This window comes from Podarcis tiliguerta (assembly GCF_965153285.1).
Source record: "Podarcis tiliguerta genome assembly, chromosome: 1".
Taxonomy (NCBI): Eukaryota; Metazoa; Chordata; class Lepidosauria; order Squamata; family Lacertidae; genus Podarcis; species Podarcis tiliguerta.
This window is the reverse complement of record NC_139534.1, coordinates 46,147,714-46,168,704: the sequence shown is the minus strand read 5'-3', so window position 1 is coordinate 46,168,704 and position 20,991 is coordinate 46,147,714. Positions and strand designations below refer to the sequence as shown.

Genomic DNA, 20,991 nt, shown 5'->3' with positions numbered 1-20,991 from the left:
CCACAGGTTTCCTATCCTTGGTCTGTACACTCCTTTCATTTATTAGCTTCACCCTTATCACAAAATAAATGTTTTTTAAAGCTCTCAATAGCTCATGGCAAAATATATCCTAGAGAAATGGCAACAAATTATGACCCCTTAACCTGAGGTTTTTGGCCGACAATCCAGTGCAGGCAGCATTTGTGTTAGCTGTTCATATGGGATCAAAGATACAAAAAAACCCCAGCAGGAAATGCATGGCAGGAGAAAGAAAGGTCTCCTGCGACTGCATAAAAGCCAACTGGGAAAACAGGACCTGAAACATATAAAGGCAGTCCACCTCCTAACATGCCAGGAAATTATTTCCAATGGGCTTTCTGCAACAAGCATTTTGTTACCAGACAACTAGAGTCCATGGTTTTCCAATAGCATCATAAGAAAGCAACCTGGTTACAGACTGTATTTGGAAGTCTGGTGACTGGGGCGGAAGGAAAAGAAAAAAGGAAAAGGAAAAGGAAAAAGAAAAAGAGAAAAAGAAAAAGAAAAAAGAAAGCTCTGCTCTAGCCTGCCTTTTCAAAGAAATTTCATTCAGGACTGCAGGGAGACGATTGTAATGTGTTTGCTGCCGTCTGTCCTAATTTTCTTTGAACACCTTGCAGGCTGCAAAACACTGTTATTAACACGCTCTCAGATATTTATATTTATTTCTTTAGACAAACAATTTCATTAATCAGTTTTGCCCAGCATCCCAGCCAAGCTGTCTTCTCCTGGCGTGCAGAAGATACCAAACAGGATTTACTAATGATTTTCTGTCTCTTGTTTGTTTTTAATGTCTGCAAGATTCTTTATTGCCAAGACTTACAAACCATTTTTACGGAAGACAGAGAGGACTTGTACTGCATTCCGCAGGGAAAGAATGAAGGAAATAAGCTCAACCATTTGGAAAAGGTACGGCATTGTCCTTTCTGTCTAGGGCAATTTTTTTGTCAAGCTATGTCCTGGGGAACCTTCCCAAGCCAAGAAAACAAATGAAATCTCCATGTGTAACTAAGACAAAGCAAACATACAGAGGCTTACACAGCTCGCTTGCATAACCAGGGCTGGGACTAGCCAAATCAGTAGGAAAGGGACTCAACAGGATAATACTAAAATCAGCATTGGAAAGGCTATCTAAACACATGGAAGGTGGGCAGGTGCCAGTCTAGAAAAGGACTAGGACAGGTAGGGTTAGTGGAGTGTTGCACAAGAAAGCTTAAAGCAAAGGATGCAGTTCAAAAGGGCTATGCATGCGTTAGTTACATCCTGGCTGGACTACTGTAACATGCCCCACATAGGGCTGCCTTTGAAAAGTGTTCAGAAGCTTCAGATGGCCCAAAATGCTGCACTCAAACAGCTGACTGGGGCTCATGACAGGAAGCATGTCACTCCCCTGTTAAAACAGTTTCACTGGCTATTGGTTTGCTTCTGGCCATACTGCAAAGTGCTTGTTATGACCTATAAAGCCCTGTGTGGCTTGGGCCCAGGCTACCTGAAAGATAATAAAATTCCTATACAAAACTGCCCAGGTCAGCTAGGCGATTATGTGAATCCCCTTAACACATTTCTAATTAGGACCTAGTAACTGTGGGTAGCATAGTTGGAATAGGACCTAAGTCACCATGCAACCTCTGAGCTAGAAGATATTGGTAGGACCAAGCAGGAGAAGATATTGGGTGGATAATGCCTGTAGGCTGCCACTTAAGCATCTCAGAATGTGTACCCATTACCAGGTAAAAATGCAGTTAACATACTCTTTTACTCAACTCAGATCCAAGCCATATTGGGTGGAGGAAATGCATCAAAACATAGTATTTCATAAGATTTGGCTGGATAGATAGGGATCGTGGCTGACACTGTGTGAGCAGTACTCCCAAACCAGTAGTGGAAGTACAATGGATGCAGAGTGAGCTGGACACAGCTTTAGATACAGAAATGTGCTCTTCTGCAGTTACAGTAAAAACAAAGAAGGCTCATGTTGCTGAGCTCCAGACATCTGATGTTGAACACTGTAAGAAATTCTGGCTTTTGCATCATCTATTCTGCAGTAAACCACACTCCTAGCCTGACACCATTCTGTTCCATGACCTGCAACAAATTGCACCACCTCCAGAAGTAAACAATCTTAAATTCTCATGGAATAATTGTACTGTGGGTCATAAGGAACTACCAGCGTTTTATATATATACGTATTTCACATATGTTATGGTAGCATCATATCAGACTTCTGACATCAGATGTTTTGTTGTGAACATTCCCAAGTGGTATAAAAATCATTTAACTATGGCTGTATGCAGGGGGAGGTAGGTGGCAAACATACCTCAGTTTTTCCTTTACTCTGACATGATCTCCTGGTGTCTTCATCTGAACCCCATTCTGTGGCCTGCGGAACCAAAACAAAGAAAAGTTATATAACAGTACCATGCACTATTGTTTTGTTTTTGGGGGCCTGCCCTCATTTGAAGACACAGGGGAATATCTAGAAGTGAGCTACACTGGCCAATTTGCAGCAGCAGACATTGTGGTAGATTCTCTTTTTTGCATCACTCTTACAGAGTGCAAAGAAGAAGCAATCAATAAAGGAGATAAACCCTCTAGGGGCCGAGGCATAAATCATACGAACATCGGAAAGAATGGTTTCTACATGTTCATATAAATGCAACAACGCTTTATAATTCAGCCTTAACTAGCTCAAACTTTAGCTCAAACTTTTCCAAAGGACTTCATTTATATGAAAATCCCAAGAATGGAGAATGTTCTGAAATCTCAACACATTTCCATCAGTCATGCTGCATTTATCATAGCGTTGTGTGTGCTTTGCCTTTGACTTCAGTGGTTTTGGGTGCCCAGGGCCAAGCCTAGAGCTAAGAAATCCATGATCAAGGTCTTCCATGTTTGTATTTGAAGTTAATAACAGATGCAGGAGTTGAGGAGGGGAATTTAGTCCCTTCTCCCTGTATGACCTCCCTGATTAAAATCAACCATCCCCAAAGTTCCTCTTTGTCTTGAGTGAAAAACTTTCAAGTACCCACCTAGTACCTCTAGGTATCTTCCATGGGGCAAAAAACCAAAACAAACAAACAAAAGCTGGTAGTGGGTTGTTGTCGTTGTTTTGTATAGTTTCAAACAGGAAAATAGTTTACAAGGAAAGGATTAAACCCCACAGAGATCCCCAGCCACTACTAATTTTTATTTAAAAATGCATGAGATCCTGGATTAAGGCTCCCTCCTACATCTCATTTGTATTGTCCCTCAGACAAATATATACCTCCAGTTTAGTTCTGGGCTCACATTCAGTTATGACCAAAGTAGCTGTGGCTGAGTCTTAGCACTGGCCACTTATAAGTAAGTGGGGAGCTGTGGCTGGCTAACACTCTCCAACAATTTGAATCAGTTCATAGAAAACAAACACATACTTTATCCAACACAGTGGACAGCACATGACATGGAGCAGCATGAAAAGTTCAGTGGGTGGCTGAGATCATTACAGAGAATCACCATATCTGTCACTACTCTTTAGGAGATCACTTACACCTTACTCTACTCTCCTTAACATTACAGTCTGAAGCTCTCATTAGGCTTTTCTCTCCTCTGTTACCTTTCCAGTTCCAATTTTACAGGGTGACTTGTTTTATGGTAAATGTCATTGTGACTCAAACTATTTCACTTATTGAATTTGTATCCTATTTCCCTCCCAGAGAGCCCAGGATGGTATATAAGGGGATTATCCCATCTGGAATAAAAGCAAACAAATCTCCATACGGTAGCTTAGCCCAAGAAAAAGTGCCAGAATGAATGACATCCAATGAAGTCCATGGCTAAACAGATATTTGAATCCAGCCATCATAACACAGCAGAGATAGTCACCTCCTGCTCTTATTTACATATTTACCCTGAAAATAATAGAGAACTGCAGAGAAACCCAGCATACAGGGTATAAGCTTGTTCTTACTATGATTGAGCATCAGTCTAGAATCAGGGGAGATGTACCTAAGCCAAGAATTGGTTAAGTAACCACCTTTTCATTTGAACTAATAATACAATGCTGAACTGAAGAATAATCTCAAAGTGTGCTGGGGGGAATTGTCTGCTGCTTCACAGCACAAAAACATTATGGAATTGAACCTAGCATCCCGCCATTTTAAACTAGGGAAAAAAATAAATGAATGTTTCTAATAAGTCTCCTTTGCGCATGTTTGTCTCCATTTATAATTTGCGGAGTTTATAGCTAATTGATGAATGATGTAAGAAGCAGGCAAGATGGGAATGGCCATAAGAGAGGCGCAAGCTGCAGGAATGGGGAGTAGATAAAGTTGTCTGAAGGTGGGTGGGATGTGGGTGCAGGGATATGTGACTGAACAAGTGAGACAAAGATTAGGAACAGACTTTGCAGGGCAAATGTTCACACTGGGAGTGTTACACTACGGTAGTCATATTACTTAACTTCCATTTTGTCTGGCTGTAAATCTTAATTTTTATGACCACTCTTTCCATTAAACAAGATACTATAGCAAAAAGGGGAATATTAAATAGAGGTATTATTTTCTGGTTTGATGGTTTCTGTTTCTTTTCTTCTTTTATATTGAGCTTTGGGTGCAAATTATGCAAAATGAGATTTTATGTAAAGTTAAGCAAAATGAGAGTTTATGCCAAGTAAACTCTGTTAATACTCTGTGTACAGTATGTCAAAATGACATTTCATAAATAAGGAGTTTGAATAACCCAAATAATGAAGTCCCATTGACTTACAGGACTTCGCTATGCTGTAAGAATTTACATTGAAAGCACAACATAATTACAGTGGACGAACAGGAACACTTAAACAAATTTATTTTGAAAAGCCACCTAAACTGCCCTGTGAACCTAACAAGCCATTCTCCCCTGAAATATTATTATCTGCCATTAGCACAAACTGAGCCATTGGCCGTATCTAATAACAGTTTAGGGTTTGGACCTGTATTTTAGAAAACACATTCTCATTCTCCCCCCCCCCCTTCTTTCTGTTTTAATGAAAGCAGAACCTAGGCCCAGTCTCATGATGTTACACCATAGCTTAGTGTTTTGTTTGAGAACACCCAATCATTTCATTTTGGAAATAAAATTTCCCTAAACTTAAAAACAGGACAAAAATCCATCTCATGTCATAGTGAGGAGAACAAATGTTCTACCTCACCATATTCCACCCCCATACATACAACTAAAGGAGAAAGAAGATTAAATACTAAAGTTTTTCACATAGTCATATCTGTTGCCAGAAAGATGCAATGTTTTCTAACCTCACATCAATTTTTGACAAGCTAAAAGGAAAAACAAAACCCACTCTAACAACCTCCAGACATGAGATGGCTTCTCTTCCCATTTCAGAAACACCCAGATACATTCTCCATTACTAGCCGAGTTTAGCTTGACAACACTTGACAGGACAAAATGAAACAAGATTTTATGTTATTGTTTTTACTTTCAGCAACCGATACAACTCAGAAGGTAAATACTCTGGCCTCTCTGGGAACTGTACTGATGGAAGTTAGTGGACTCTGTAGAATATATAAGTATACACACAAACACCTAAGTTCATATCAAAGAATGGCATTCCCATGGCTGTGTGAGAGCAACACTGTCCTTAAATTCGTCTAACCTTAGCAAGTAGCACAGCGAGATCTGTTGATAATAGAAACCATTGACAACAGAGAAAATTATGGGAACATGTTGCTGGTGACTGCTCCATTAGTCAATTCAACTTTAATTATAGTCAAGGGGGCAATTAAGCAGAAAGGAAGGGCAAGCTATGTTTTACTAGGCCTCTGAATATGCCTGGGGTATGTTGAGAGGGAAACGGACAAAGACTAAGAAACCCTGGTACTCCAGAGGAAAATTAATGCTGCTGGCAAAACGGCCTGATGAATCTTGCCCCTAATAATGATCTAACACACACTGACACAATTCCTCAGATCTCTTTCTCCACAATGTACTAGTATGGCACTCAAACTTCCTCCCTTTCTTTCAAAAGTCACCTCCTATCTACATTTCCTTCATGAAAAACATTAATCTCCCTTCATTAACTGTTCTCCTTTGGCTGCCATCTTTCCTCTCCCAGTTTTAGTATCTTTCTTTATGTTCCTCCAAGAAGACAGCTTGACACTGCTGTACTTCTTTATGGGCTCCTGCAGATCTAGTGAACCTTTACATCACAATTGTGTAATAAAGCTTTTGACAACCTCATTTCCCAACCCTTTCGATGCACTGAAAGTTCCCGTTAGGTCCCCTCAAGAATCTTAGCTTGAAAGATACGCTTCAACCAGCCTTTTATGTCAGCAGAAATCATTTTATAAAATGTGACGACACTATTAGCACCACTATCACTTAATGTTTGCTTATTTAATACCAACTGCATGGTAAATTGAAAACCTCATGAACAGGAACTATGACATTCCTTTTATGTACAGAGTCTCAAGTACAACAGATGAGACCAAAGAGACAGAGTGATCTTAATAAAGGAGTACTGGTGTTCCAGGAGAAGGCTGATGAAATACAACCAAGAACATAGAAAAATTAAATGGCAAAGTTACATACAGAGCTAGTCAGAGTACCTTAAATGCTGGAATGCAAGAAAAAGCAAAATCGAGCACCCTTGCCCCTACAACACCAGTCCTCTTGGGGTGGTACCTGTGAAAAGGGGGTGTTCTGGGGGGTGGATCACCATACAGTGAGAGATCCCCTCCCATCAGTCCTGATATTTTTCCCCCAGAAAAGAAAACATCAGCCCTAAAAAGGAGGTGAAAATGGAGTGGGGAAATTCCACCCTACCTTCCACTCCACTGGTGCCCAGATATTTGTTGGATCTTCCACATGGGATAAACCCTCTTCCCTTTCTCCCCCACCCCACCCATTTTCAATTGCTCTGCTAGCTCAGTACTGCAGCATGAAGCAATGAAAGGAATAACACAATATATGTGACAATTGAACGCAAATATTTATTTGAAATATTTATCGCTAGCCTATTAGCCAAAGTTCTCAAGGCAGCTGGCAATATATTTAAAACAAAACAAACCAGACAATTGTGATGCAAACATGCGCAGGATTATGGAGAAAGCTAGAGAGTTCCAGAAAAAACATCTACTTCTGCTTCATTGACTATGCAAAAGTCTTTGACTTTGTCGACCACAGCAAACTACGGCAAATTCTTAAAGAAATGGGAGTGCCTGATCACCTCATCTGTCTCCTGAGAAATCTATGTGGGACAAGAAGGTACAGTTAGAACTGGATATGGAACAACTGGATATGGAACAACTGAAAATTGGGAAAGGAGTACGTCAAGGCTGTATATTGTCTCCCTGCTTATTTAACTTATATGCAGAATTCATCATGCGAAAGGCTGGGCTGGATGAATCCCAAGCCGGAATTAGGATTGATCGCTGAAGAATTGATGCTTTTGAATTATGGTGCTGGAGGAGACTCTTGAGAGTCCCATGGACTGCAAGAAGATCAAACATATCCATTCTTAAGGAAATCAGCCCTGAGTGCTCACCGGAAGGACAGATCTTGAAGCTGAGGCTCCAATACTTTGGCCACCTCATGAGAAGAGAAGACTCCCTGGAAAAGATCCTGATGTTGGGAAAGATGGAGGGCACAAGGAGAAGGGGACGATAGAGGACGAGATGGTTGGACAGTGTTCTCAAAGCTACCAGCATGAGTTTGACCAAACTGCGGGAGGCGGTGGAAGACAGGAGTGTCTGGCATGCTCTGGTCCATGGGGTCACGAAGAGTCGGAGACAACAAAATGACTAAAGAACAACGACAACAACAACAACAACAACAACAACTCTTCACTTGTGACAGCAGGCACTGGAGGGCTGTGTGGGCCTCAGCCATAGCCCTCACTATCAGTGGGAAGGCAGGCAAGCAAACCAGACAAGCCAACCCTTCCTTCTTCTTAACTTCAACACTGCTACCAAATGAATATATTTCATTTTCCTCACACTACACTCACCAAACAGCCCCTATAACTTCCTGTACATTAGCTGACCCAACATACTCCCTATACTGGCTAAAGCACTTAGGCATGGAGTAAATAACAAGGCCTCAGACCAACTTTTTCCAAGACAAATCACGCTTTTACATAAAGTTTTAGTAAGGCAATAAGATAAACAGTCTGAGAAAACGATTTTACAAGATCAATCCATTGTACAGTTTGAGTAAACAAGCAGATAAATGCTTCTACCTACACCAGTTCGACACAATTTTTCTAACTGAGTCAATACTTATCAATTTGCATCCCTCACTTCAGCTTCTGAGCCCTTCATGGTCCCTTCTTCTAGTTCCTTCTGTCTGCATCTCTTCAAGTATCTGACTCTCAACTATCTGACTTGCCAAATTTTCTAGCTTAATTTATATTGAATACATTTTCATTCCCCCCCTTTACTCTTCCAGCCAATCAGGAAAGTATACTGCAAGCTATACTTTCATTTCCCCCCCTCTACTGCCAGTTTCCTAGGCTGAAACTTTGGCCCTTTAGTGCAGAACTTCCTGAACAAAACATCCCCTTAAACATTCAACCTTTGAACTTCTAACCCTCCTATACAGGAGGACCTTTAAGCGGTGGCGGGGGGGGGGGGGGGGCATTTTTCACCCAACAACTGCAATGCCCCATGGGGAGGCTGCATTTGCTCAAGGGGAACCTTCTGGAGTGTGGGGGCAAACCAGTAGTGGATGGGGCCTGAGGCAAAAGTGGGTATAGTAGTGGATGTGATTCTTATCTTTGTACAGTAGGCCACACATAAATCCAAGATTTCTAAACACACACACACCTTTCCATCCTCCATCCAGGCAAAGAATAGATCACTATCACAGTTCAAGGACACTTTCCAGTCAGACAGCAGCACTCAATAATGGTCTGGAGCGGGACCAGTGCAGGTGCAACTTGGAGAGCGGGGCATGGCCAGGCCCAGATAGAGGTGTCTGAAGGTCCACATTTGGCCCTGGTTCTGTGCCTCCCAACACCCACCTTTAAGAAAAATACAACCATTTTAAAGCCCAAGTTTTACAACTAAAAACCACACTCCAGGTGACTGGAAGTCCACAGAGGCAAAGGTGATACAAGCCGTCCTCAGATATTACAATGTGTATACTTTAGCTACAATTTATTAAATTAGTATTTTTATGGGGAAATATGCTTCAAAATCTTGATTTTATGTAGTAATTCATGAATCATATGGTCACTTGTCAGTCACCAAGCTTTGGATCAACTTCAGACTTATCCATCACTGATGGATAAATGATGTGGCTGCCTCAGCCTTTGTCAGAAGATTTTTTATAGCCTCTTTTTGTCATAATGTCAATAGTATTTTGGGTCACTTCGCCTTATCTGGTGTTTTAAACAAGTTGTCATTAAAGATAGCCTTTATATAGCTATAAGAGTAGAGACAGAGTCCTTGATTCAAATGTCATGGACACCAACTAGCCTACTGAAAAAATGAAGCTTACTGGTACTAGACTGAATTCTTGAAGGCTACAGCTGATATTAATGGATAAGACACAGGGCTGAAGATTCCTGAGGAAGAACTAGCCTGATCCCTTGGCATACCTGATTCTAGTCTTGCCTGGGGGAAAGGACTCGGAGAATAGCGACCTGTATCGGTATCAAGGACCCAGAGGCTCTTTAGCTAAATGACAGATTGCGAATACTTTGTACAGATAAGAAATTGACATGAATTCAAGGGAAACTCTTAAGGTAAGTTTCTGGTAAATAATGGAGAAAATGGCAGAAAGGAACATCAATAAAGTGAAGGGGAATTCAAGTAAAGGCTTAGTTGGTAATATGCTCCAAAGCAAGATAACATGTCCCATTTGGTAGTATTCCTCATCTATGAATACTTATAGAATTACAAGTAGAAAAGGGACTTCCTGGGATCAGGTTTACGCTCAGATGGAGCTACCTAGTAGCAGAGCATAAACCACTTGCATCAGACTAACTGCATTCATTTGTATCGCTGCCACTGATACAAACCTTGCATTACATCTGCTTCTACCAAGTTCAACAGCAGTTCACAATTAATTGAGCTCTGTGTTTGTGCCAGCCAGAATAAGCATCTAGACAACTCCTGTTGGGCTTCATTTTGCTAGATGAATTGATTTTGACCAATATTAAGAAGAAAAGGGGGGGGGGAGGGAAGAAGCTGTAAGAAAACAAGATGTGTTTCTGACTTAATCTGGAAAACGAAGACCTAGCTTCAATTCCTGAATTCTTTAATTACAAAGCCACCCATCTGCTATAATTCTTGCTTACATTAAATATGTGTTTCCACACAAGCTGCTCCTCGTCTGCAGCCAGGTTCAGAACTAGACTGTTCTCTTCAGTTTTCCATTAAGAAATTGGATGGATAGATGTTTCCATATGTTTCCTGTAAGATGCTGAGCCAAATGCAGTGGCGGGAGTTATAAAATATATTCTATGCATTTAGGAACAGTCCTATGGGGGACTGCTTAAGTCATGACCTCCGCTTTTCCTTCACTCTGCAGCAAATGCACACACGCAAAATAACCTCATCCCAAAAGCTTACCAGGGCACATTACTTAGACCAGGGGTTGCCAACCCGGTCCCTACTGCCCACTAGTGGGCGTTTCAGGATTCCAGGTGGACGGTAGGGGGTTCTACAGCACAAGCTGAATCCTCCTTCCATCAAGCACTGGTGGGCGGTAAGGAAATTTTACCATCAAGAAAGATGCATTAGTGGGCGGTAGGTATAAAAAGGTTGACTACCCCTGATTTAGACACTTGTTTGATGTAGGAAATGCTGAATATTGGCTGCCAGCTACATCCTCCTCCATTGAGTTATGCACATAAGAGGTAGGGCAGGAGGTGGAGTAATATGACAGCTATTGCACCCTGGAGACCCGGAGTGACAGAGTATCTTCCCTCCTTACATCTTCCTTTCCAACAAATTGCACATATCTCCAGTAAAGCATGACCCTAGGAGTAGCTTGCTTGGAAAACTTCAGGGTAGGGGGTCCTCCACTGAACGACAATAAAATACAGCCTCCAATATTTATTTAATCCATAAAAATGGTTAGAAATTAGAAGGCAGAGGAGGCAGAGAGAGAGAGAATGGGTTACTTTGGTAGCTGACAAATCATGACAAAGCAACGCCTATATGATACAGTGGTACCTCGGGTTACATACGCTTCAGGTTACAGACTCTGCTAACCCAGAAATAGTACCTCGGGTTAAGAACTTCACTTCAGGATGAGAACAGAAATCGCACAGCGGCAGGCCCCATTAGCTAAAGTGGTACCTCAGGTTAAGAACAGTTTCAGGTTAAGAAAGGACCTCCGGAACGAATTAAGTACGTAACCAGAGGTTCCACTGTACTTTAGTAAAAAGTAAAATAAAATGAGATGCTTCAATTTTAAGGGGAAATCTCCCTTTACAATATATCCATTCACCAGTTATCTGGATAAAAGGAAAACTTGTCTTTTGCAAACACCCCAAATTCCTCCCAAAGCTTCCCTTAACATTATTCTCACATGCACACACAGAAACCCTGGGAAGAGATGCCTTTATACGGACTGCTTTCTCTATCCCTACAGCTTGTCTTGTTTCACTCTCTTCCTCTTCACTGTTAGGCATTAGCACCTGATGCTACAGCCATCTGTGCAACCCTCCTTGTCAGTGAAGATTTCACTTGCTGCTTCTGCAAATAAAGCTCTAACACCAAGGTTACTTTTTTTAAAAAAAGAAGAATTTCTTTGCCAACTCCTTTGGTCTTCTCTCCCTCTGCTCTTTTGCCATGCTGCCATTTCTCTTCCAATTTGCTTCCTTCTGAGCTCTGCCCTTCATTTCCCACAGCCACCTGTCTCCCCTTCAAAAGAACTACACTAAAGCATCATGGAAGGCCAAAGCCTGGAGAAATAAACAAATGCAGAGTATAAACTTATATAAATTGCCTTTGCATTTCTCCAATATTGCACTTTTTCTTTCCTCCAAGTATTCTAGTCTGACGCGCTCTTGATGTAATATGGTGGGAGTGAGGAATTAATGTTTAGCTTATAAAAGAACATTCTGCTACCAGGAAAGAAGCTAAAGGCAAGGTGACATTAGCTTCATTTTGGAAATGGATATTTGGCAGCTGCCTGAATATCCTATGCAAAAGCACTTGCTATTGAAAAGCAAAGATACTGACACTTATCAGAAAGCCAAATATCAAATCTCCCTCGTACCCAGCCAGATGCAACAAGCCTGCATGGCTTCCACCCGGAAAAACATCAGCACCATCATGTATAAGACCACCAGCACAGTAGAGTTGACATCTTTCTGACCATGTGCTGACAGGCTTGTGGATAAGATAACAAAGCAGTGAGAAAGGTGGGGGTTTGAGCACCTGCTCCCAATTGCCAAGGGGAAAGGACTATTAGAGTCTGGCCAAAAGGCAGCATCTTTGGGACAGATACTTTGCACCCACATTGAGTGGTGAGATGCATCTCCCCAAACTCCTCTGTGCGATGAGATCCTTAATTATCCAGCTAGCAGCATCCAGAGCAACCATTTGTCTGCAATCCTTTCAGGCTCTTTGACTTTCTGACCTGTATCCAAGAAATACAGGGTGTTTACCTTTCTCCTTTAAAAGCCTTTCCTTCATAAGAGTCTCAATGGTTCTTTGATGTCATGCTTCATATCACAACGCTTCTCGCAGTAGCCAATTAGAACTCATTTAGGCCCTATATTTTGAACATTTTTTAAAAATTGCATTTCACAAACATAAAACCACAGTAATATGATGTTCCATCAAACTGGTCCTCATTGGAAGCAAAAAAACAAAAAACCTTGGACAGAATAGACTTTTGGTCTGATCCAGCAATTCTGATCCCAGTCCTTAGGTTCTTATTCACAATGTGGCTTGACGATCTGCTCTTCCCTTGAGAAACTTGATTCACTGCTTGAGGCTTTGATAAATGATCTAGTGACTGAATCTTGTTATCATTGTAATTTGTATTTATTGTAAAGTGTTTTTATTGGATTTAAATTGTGTTTATTGGATTGTCTTCTAACTGCCTTGGGAATGGTATGGAAGACAGTATATAAGCTTTCATAAATAAATACATAAAGATTCATAAAACACTTTTTATAATAGGGAAAAATCACATAATTGAAGTTTGTTTTTTACAGAAAAAGAAGGAAAGCACAGTTATAGAAGGTAGCCCATCCTTACAAGTCGGATATGTCTCTTCCCATTTACGTAAACGGGCATCATACTTCTGATTATTAGACCTACAGGATATCCCTGAGGAGCTTCCACAGAGCAAATTTTCATTAGACTAACAGAATTTCAATACGTTCTCAAAAAGTTCCTAGCTGTTTCAACTGGCCTCAATGCAAGTGTCCACAAATATTATAATCTCTTTACCGTTCTGCCAACTACTAGTTCAAACCAATCTGGCACCTCATAAATCAGTTACCTCTCACCCATCAAGCATAGCTGTATTCAACAGAGGCATTTGACTGGCGTTCTCTCTCTTTGATCCTCTGCAAACACAACCATATATTTGCAAATTCTAGTTTCATCAACACATTGAAAGTATTTCCTTACTGCCTGATTCTTTGGGTTTGCAAAGTTCCCCTGAATCCAGTGACGTGGATTACACATGATACTTCGGCTTTGAATTGCAGAAATGTTGGCTGTGTTTGCAGAACAGCAAACATTATTCCATGCGGTAAAATGTTTCATGTTAATGTTTTCTACACTGTCAATGCAGAGTGGAGTAAACTGTAAAATGGCAGTGCAAACTGTCAGTCTAGGGCTGGGGTCACACAGGTTCTGCCATCCACACAGCCATGATGCTCACTGGGTGACCATGGACCAATCGCTCTCTCTCTCTCAGCCTAACCTACCTCTCAACCTAACCTACCTAATTATTGTGATAATAAAATGGAGTGGGAAGGAGAAACCATGATAGTTTTCTGCCTAAGCTTTTTGCTGCTGTTATGGGGTAGGTGGGTGTGTATTTTTATTTAATGGACTGCACTTATTTCTGTGTGAATGTGTCAATGCTATAATGCATTTTTAATTCTAAACCGGATAAAAATGTGCCCACCATTTCACAATACTCTGAAATCAAGCCATATGTTTCCCACAAGGGATGGGCAACTCACACAGTTACAGTGCTCTTCCCCACCCCCACCCCCCACACACTGCATTTATGTTATTGTGTTTGTCTTTTTGCTGCCCATAGCAGCCTGACTTAAGAAACAAGGTTTCTTAAAAAAATTGAATGTGCATACACCACCCAATCCATCAACACAAGAGTCAGTGATTGAACTATTCCAGCCAAGTAAAAATGTTGACCGCTAGTGCTTAGCACAGTATTATCACACAGAGCACCAGGTTTTCCTTATAATTATGTATCTATGCCAACATATAATTTCACATATAATACCAGACTTTTTCATTTCTTATGTGTTGATATACCTAGAAAGAATTTCTTTACCACCCTTCCCATGGTGTTCTGCTCTCCCCACCCTGCTCCCAGAACACCTCTGGCATTCCCCAACCCCCCAACCGCACACATACTGTGTACAAGCATTGCTTTACAAATTAAAAACAATTCTTGTGAACAGCATCCCAATTCCCCACCCAGCAATATATTCTATATAAATATCTGCAACCTCCAGAAAACCACCAGGCTATTATATATAGAGTGAGTCCTGACCCGCAATTATACCTGGTTGTCACAACGAACCTTTTGGAAAAAGGAAATATTGGAAATGCCTTTTTAAAAACAAACAAACAAACAAACTCCAGGACACAACATAAAATATCAATGCTGTTGGGGAGGGGGCAACAATCTCTGTCTTTCAGAAGCGCAGTGAACCTTGAAATAACCTCAGTATTTGAAAACTGATCTCTTGTGATTCTCCCTCTTGACATTTTAATCATTGGTGAGCAGTTCTTGCATACTGACAGGAAGAGCATGACCCTGCTAGTTTTAATGGGACCATGGTTCTCCACCCTCTTCCTTGCCTTGTAGGTGCTAGCAGGGAGTTCCAATGGGTAGCAGGAACTGTACCTATATACATGACTGGCTAGAGGTGTGTATGGTGCAGCACAGTGGCTGGGAAGAGGAGTACACAGTGCTATCTAGCAGTGCATGAACAGGGTAAGTGTGGCATACAGTTTTCTTTGGTTGTGTAGATTAAAATATAGCCTGTCCGCAAAACCCCACAGATCTCCACTTCCTTCCAGTTGGAGTACAATATATTCAAAATGTCATTAAATGTAAAAAAAAAAATAGTCTGAGACAATTCAATTGCAGTTTAAACATATGCAAGATAAATACTGTGAGCGTTCACAACAGCCATATTTGGTATAACGCAGTCATCTTAGCAGTGCCCTTTTGCCTTGTACATTAGACAAATAGGTCAGTCTCTCTGGAGAAGAATCAATGGGCAGAAATTTGACATTAGAATGGAGAACATTCAGATCAGGGGAACATTAGAATTGCCCAAGACGCTCTATTACTGACCTAAAAGTTTCAGATCTCCTGTAAAGGAAAATATTTCTGTTTGAAAATGCAAAATTAGAACTTATCAGGATGTTTGATCATATTCATTAAGCGATGAACAAAGAGATGGTTTCATGCCCCACTGAAGCATTCCCATGATCTTGAATTTCCTGGTCTAAGTATTTTCTCTTTTTTCTGGTTTTTGAACTGATTTGTTTTGTGCTTTAAGTTTTAAATATTGATGTTTTAATGCTTTGATGAAAATATTTTCTAATGGGTTTTAATTATGTATGGATTGTATAATTCATTTTATACTTGTAAACCACTTAGAAGCAGTTATGGCATGTAAGCATAATAATAATAATAATAATAATAATAATAATAATAATAATGTTGAGCTAGCTCAGCAATGCTAAGAGTATGGCGTTATCAGCAAATGCTGCATTGTGCATTTTCATGGCATTAAACCCAACAATTTTCTTCTTTTCTCCTCCTTTTCACCCATGGCATCTGAGAATAATGTTTCATGCTTCAGGTGTAAGTGGGGTTTAGCCCACAAAAACTTTTAAAATAATAAAACTGTTAAGTCTATAGGATCCTTGGTTGATGTACCAAATTAAAGAGTACAGCTTTTGGAGTTGCCTGCTTCAGCACACCATCTGTGAATAACGGGCAGACTGCTAAAAGTTACAAGTTAATTATGCAATATTCAACACTCCCTGGGTCAGCCTGGAGATAGCCTCCACACACTGTTTTGAATGAATGCTTGCAAAGTAAGGTAGTTACTTCAAAGTACATTTACAGTATTTACAGCTATCCAAGTTGGGACCTGAATTCCTTTTTGTTCCCTTAACACCTGGCCCTTTAATGTTCTTTCCAGCTTGGAGGGATGGAAGTCTCTTTGAACCAAAAGCTTCGCCAGGGTATAAAAAGATTCAAGGCAGTTTGTATCCTCACTTGCGGACTTGAAATCAATGTCCCAGACGAGTGATTAATGAACTGGGCTTCCTATTTGTCTACCAGCTCCAACTTTGCTACAAGATCAGCTAAGCCATTCAGCCCATGTCAGTGACTTTGTCATGTAGCTTTGGGCTGTGCTACTGCAATAATCCCTCCTGTATTAGCCGTTCATCTGAAAGAAGCTGTAGAACACATGTCAGTTTAAATGGTTACCAGCACAAAAAGGCATGATTACATTGTCCAGGGAAAACTGCAAAGGCTGAACAGAAGCTAAAATTAAATGCTTTAAAACTGTGAGTGGGGGAAAGTAGGCAGCATAAATGAAAGTATGGCTGTTAGCTTCCTACAAGATGCAAAGGGCTCACTCACACTTTCGTTCGTGCCATGATTTCTAGGCACAAGTCTGAGAGGTTTTACCTCTTTCTTTTTACAAATTTGTTGGCTTTTAAACTAATACAAGAACCATTAGACACTTATCCAGCAGTACACCCAATGGTGTTTGTTTTATCCATTGACTTTAGACATAAAGTTACACATTATACTTTCAAACATATTACCGGTACTTAATGTACCCTCTGCACTGAGAATATTGAGTGGTTGGTATAACAAGGTCTTGATTTTGGTCATTAACATAGTTAAAGAAAGGGGTCCACACTTCTTGGAATGTTATGCCTTTAATTACCCTCCTGTATCTGGTGAGACATTGCTGTGTCCCAGATATTATTTTCCCATACTTTTAGGAGTATTTCAGTCTGGTTCTTCCATTGTTGAGCTATCACTAATCGTGCTGCGGTCCGTGTTGCAGAGTGGAGCCGAAGTCTATGTCCAAAGATAGCAGGGCTGAAGAAGGGTTTGGATAAAGAGGCTGTCCTGTAATTGTGCATATAATGGAGAATACTCTATTCCAAAAGTTTTCAACATGGGGGCTTTACCACCCAACATGAATAATTGAACCAAGATCCCCGCAGCCCTTCCAAAATAAAGAAAAAGGGAGGTTTTCTGCAGATTTGTTCTGATTAGGCAGTAAACAGCGGATTTTCCCGGGGAAAGTGGAAGTACATAAGAACCACTTTTCGGACACATGCCTAGAAGTCACAGGAAAAATGGAAGCCTGGGTGAGCCCTACGGTTGCAATCCTAAGCTCACTTTCCTGGGAGTAAGCTCCATGGTTTCGAGTACAGCTGTAGAGGAATGGGCCCCAAAAGAGCTTATTCTAAAACGTGTGCGCCAGCTAAGTTCCTAGCTTAGCCGCACTTACAAAATGTCACCAGAAGTGTAGTGCTGCAGCAGTATTATGTCAGTACTGCAACTGATAAAACAAGAGAGGGTTTGGATGTTAAACAAATGACAAGTGTTACGGTCCTCTGGTAAGCCACTTATGACTTGAGGGTTAATTTACATCCTTTGTAAGATCAATGCATCTCTTGCCAAGCACTTACACATTATATATAATGCATGACTGAAACTTTAATGCGCTCTTGTTACTCGCTGTTAGTGAGTTTGTTTGTTTATTTACGGGATTTATAAATTAGACCTTTTTGTGCATGTAGCTGATTGGGAGGGAAATAAGCTAGTAAATGGTGATAAAGAAAGAAAGGTTTTGCAGGGTCAACATTGTTCTGTGAAGGCAAGAACTTTCTGGATTTTTAAAGAATGGCAGTTACTATTCCAGATTCCATGCCAATTATTATACAGTCATACCTCGGGTTACAAACACTGCAGGTTGCGCATTTTCGGGTTGCGGACCACGCCAAACCCGAAAGTACTGGAACGGGTTACTTCCGGGTTTCGGCGCTCGCGCATGTGCAGACACACAAAATAACGTCACACGCATGCGCAGACGCAGCGCTTCAGACTGCGAATGCTGCAGGTTGCGAACGTGCCTCCCGCATGGATCACGTTCGCAACCCAAGGTATGACTGTATATTTATTGCCGCTTATTCACATGATGTTCAAATGCAGCCTTTGCCAGTACTTGGCTAGGGTGGGTGTTCAGCCTTTCCATCCTGATAACTAAGTACAAATATCAATATACTTCCCATTTTCTCCTTTTTTGGGGTTTTTTGGGGGGCAGCAAGATGGGAATACAGTAGCAGTTTAAACGTTATGTATCATGCACAAAGATGTCACATACCGTGGATTCACAAGTAGTAAAGGTCATTTTAAAGCTTGCAAGTATGTCCATTTAATGCAGCAAATATAGAACACAGATCAGGCTTCAGGGGAAAAAATCCATAATTCATACTGATTACTTACTGAGTACTCACAGAAAGCCCTAGTATAAACCACAAGGCAAGTTGCTCTGTGTGTGTGTGTGTGTGTGTGTGTGTGTGTATAAAAGTGAGAAGCTTTAAGAGTCGCTATGTTCAGGTTATCATATCTCAGTTTAATAATCCAAGATATGAACAAGCCTTTTGCCAATACACGGTGTCCATTCACTCCACCATTTACATGAGCCAGCAGACAAATGAGAAAGTCTTTCATTAATTTATACAGTGGTGCCCCGCAAGACAAATGCCTCACAAGACGGAAAACCCGCTAGACGAAAGGGTTTTCCGTTTTGGAGGTGCTTCGCAGGACAAATTTCTCTATGGGCTTGCTTCGCAAGACGAAAATGTCTTGCGATTCCTGGGGGGTTTTTTTTCGCTCCCCACACCCTTTTTCTAAGGCACTAAGCTGCTAATAGCCTTTTAGCAGCTAATCCGCTAATCCCTTAAGCCTTTAATAGCCGCTAATAGCCGCTAAACCGCTAATAGCGCTAATCGGCTTGCTTCGCAAGACGAAAAAAACGCTCGACGAAGAGACTCACGGAACGGATTCTTTTCGTCTTGTGAGGCACCACTGTAGTTTCTTGTTTCATCTGAACCAAGAAGCTAAGGTTAAAATCTCCAGAATAAGCCACGATATTAAGACACAAACCATTGCTTAATATCCTGGCTTGTCTGAAGCAATTAACTATTTCATCCAAACTGGAAAACTATGGTTAACAGACTTCTTGGTTATTCACTCACTCACACAAAGGAGCTACATAAGCAGTCAAAAGGTCCACTCAGCCATATTCAGCCATATTCATATTCAGCCAAGATATGATAGTCCAAATGGAGCCAGAAAATTGTGGCCTAGGCATAAAGTTTCACTTTTTTATAGAATAGAAGGTATGAATATACGGACAGGCAGACAAGAAAGTGAAATGAAAGATTTGCCTAGGGGTTAAAAACAGAAGTGAATGTTTGGTATTTAGGCTTCATCATTCATCACTGCATATAGAGCAGAGAGGCTATATATGAGGTAATTGCTATCAATTATATCTTGAATATCACTTTCTTCTGGAAAAGTGCCAAAAGATAGCAATCCCCCCCCCCCATAAGACAAGTCTCCCCATAAGTAAATAAAAAAAAAAGGCTAATTATTTTTGCCATTAATCACTACCTTGTTTTTAGGCAACACAAAACCTTTGACAACATGGGTTATTTTGAGTATGTGAAAACAACATTCTGCTGGCTTTACCCACTCCTGCCACATACTGTCAGCCGAGTTCCCTCTCCAAAAGCAACATTCTCCATCTCCTACACCTTTAGTGCTGGATTTACGTATAAGCTAAACAAGCTATAGCTTAGGGCCCCACTCTCTTGGGGGGCCCCAAAAAATTTAAAGGGAAAAAACTGGACATACATTTTCAAAATATATGTTAAAAAACAATAAAATAAAACCTACATACAGCAACAGTGTTTTGTGTTGTGTAGGCTCCTATGATGTAAGTAATACGCCCCACCTGCTAGCCTGCTCCCTAAAATATCACTGGTTTGCTCATTTCTATATATAGGGTACCTACATTCTGCATGGACTGGTTGCATGGCAACATGCGCAAATGGCTTTAGATCCTGTATACTTGAAGGAGCGTCTCCACCCCCATTGTTCAGCCCGGACACTGAGATCCAGCACCAAGGGCCTTCTGGTGGTTCCCTCATTGCGAGAAGTGAGGTTACAGGGAACCAGACAGAGGGCCTTCTTGGTAGTGGCGCCCACCCTGTGGAACGCCTTCCCTTCAGATGTGAAGGAAATAAGTAGCTATCTTCTCTTTAAAAGACATTTGAAGGCAGCCCTGTTTAGGGAAGTTTTTAATATTTAATGCTGTATTGTTTTTAACACTTGATTGGGAGCTGCCCAGAGTGGCTGGGGAAACTCAGCCAGATGGGCGGGGTATAAATAATAAATTATTATTATTATTATTATTATTATTATTATTATTATTATTATTATTATACCTATTAGGTCCATAAATTACCATATAGAATATATTCAACACAAAAAAACAGTGAGAATTTGTTGTTGACAAAGGACAGTTGGACAAATAAAGGGCATCATCAAACCTAAATCTGGCTCTGTACACCTTCCCCACCTCATGTTAGAGCTCCCCAGTTTGCTGGTGGGAGGGTCACACACAGAGTCAGCAGACTGCATGAACAAAACAGCTGGAACTCACTTATTTATTACATTTATATCCCACATTTCCTGCAAGTAGTA

The 20,991-nt window shown here is 40.8% G+C and overlaps 1 protein-coding gene across 9 annotated transcripts in view; it reads right to left on the bottom strand.

The window, feature by feature from the left end:
• Nucleotides 1-20,991, bottom strand: part of SEMA5B (semaphorin 5B) — a 350,137-nt gene that overhangs the window by 98,178 nt on the left and 230,968 nt on the right. For all 9 annotated transcript variants that reach the window (XR_014503687.1, XM_083406846.1, XM_083406852.1 and 6 more), the window contains one exon: nt 2,336-2,398. Coding sequence is in view for 8 of the 9 variants with exons in the window: in XM_083406846.1 (XP_083262972.1) it covers nt 2,336-2,398 (63 nt within the window). In the remaining variant the exon portion in view is untranslated. The remainder of the gene's footprint in view (nt 1-2,335; nt 2,399-20,991) is intronic.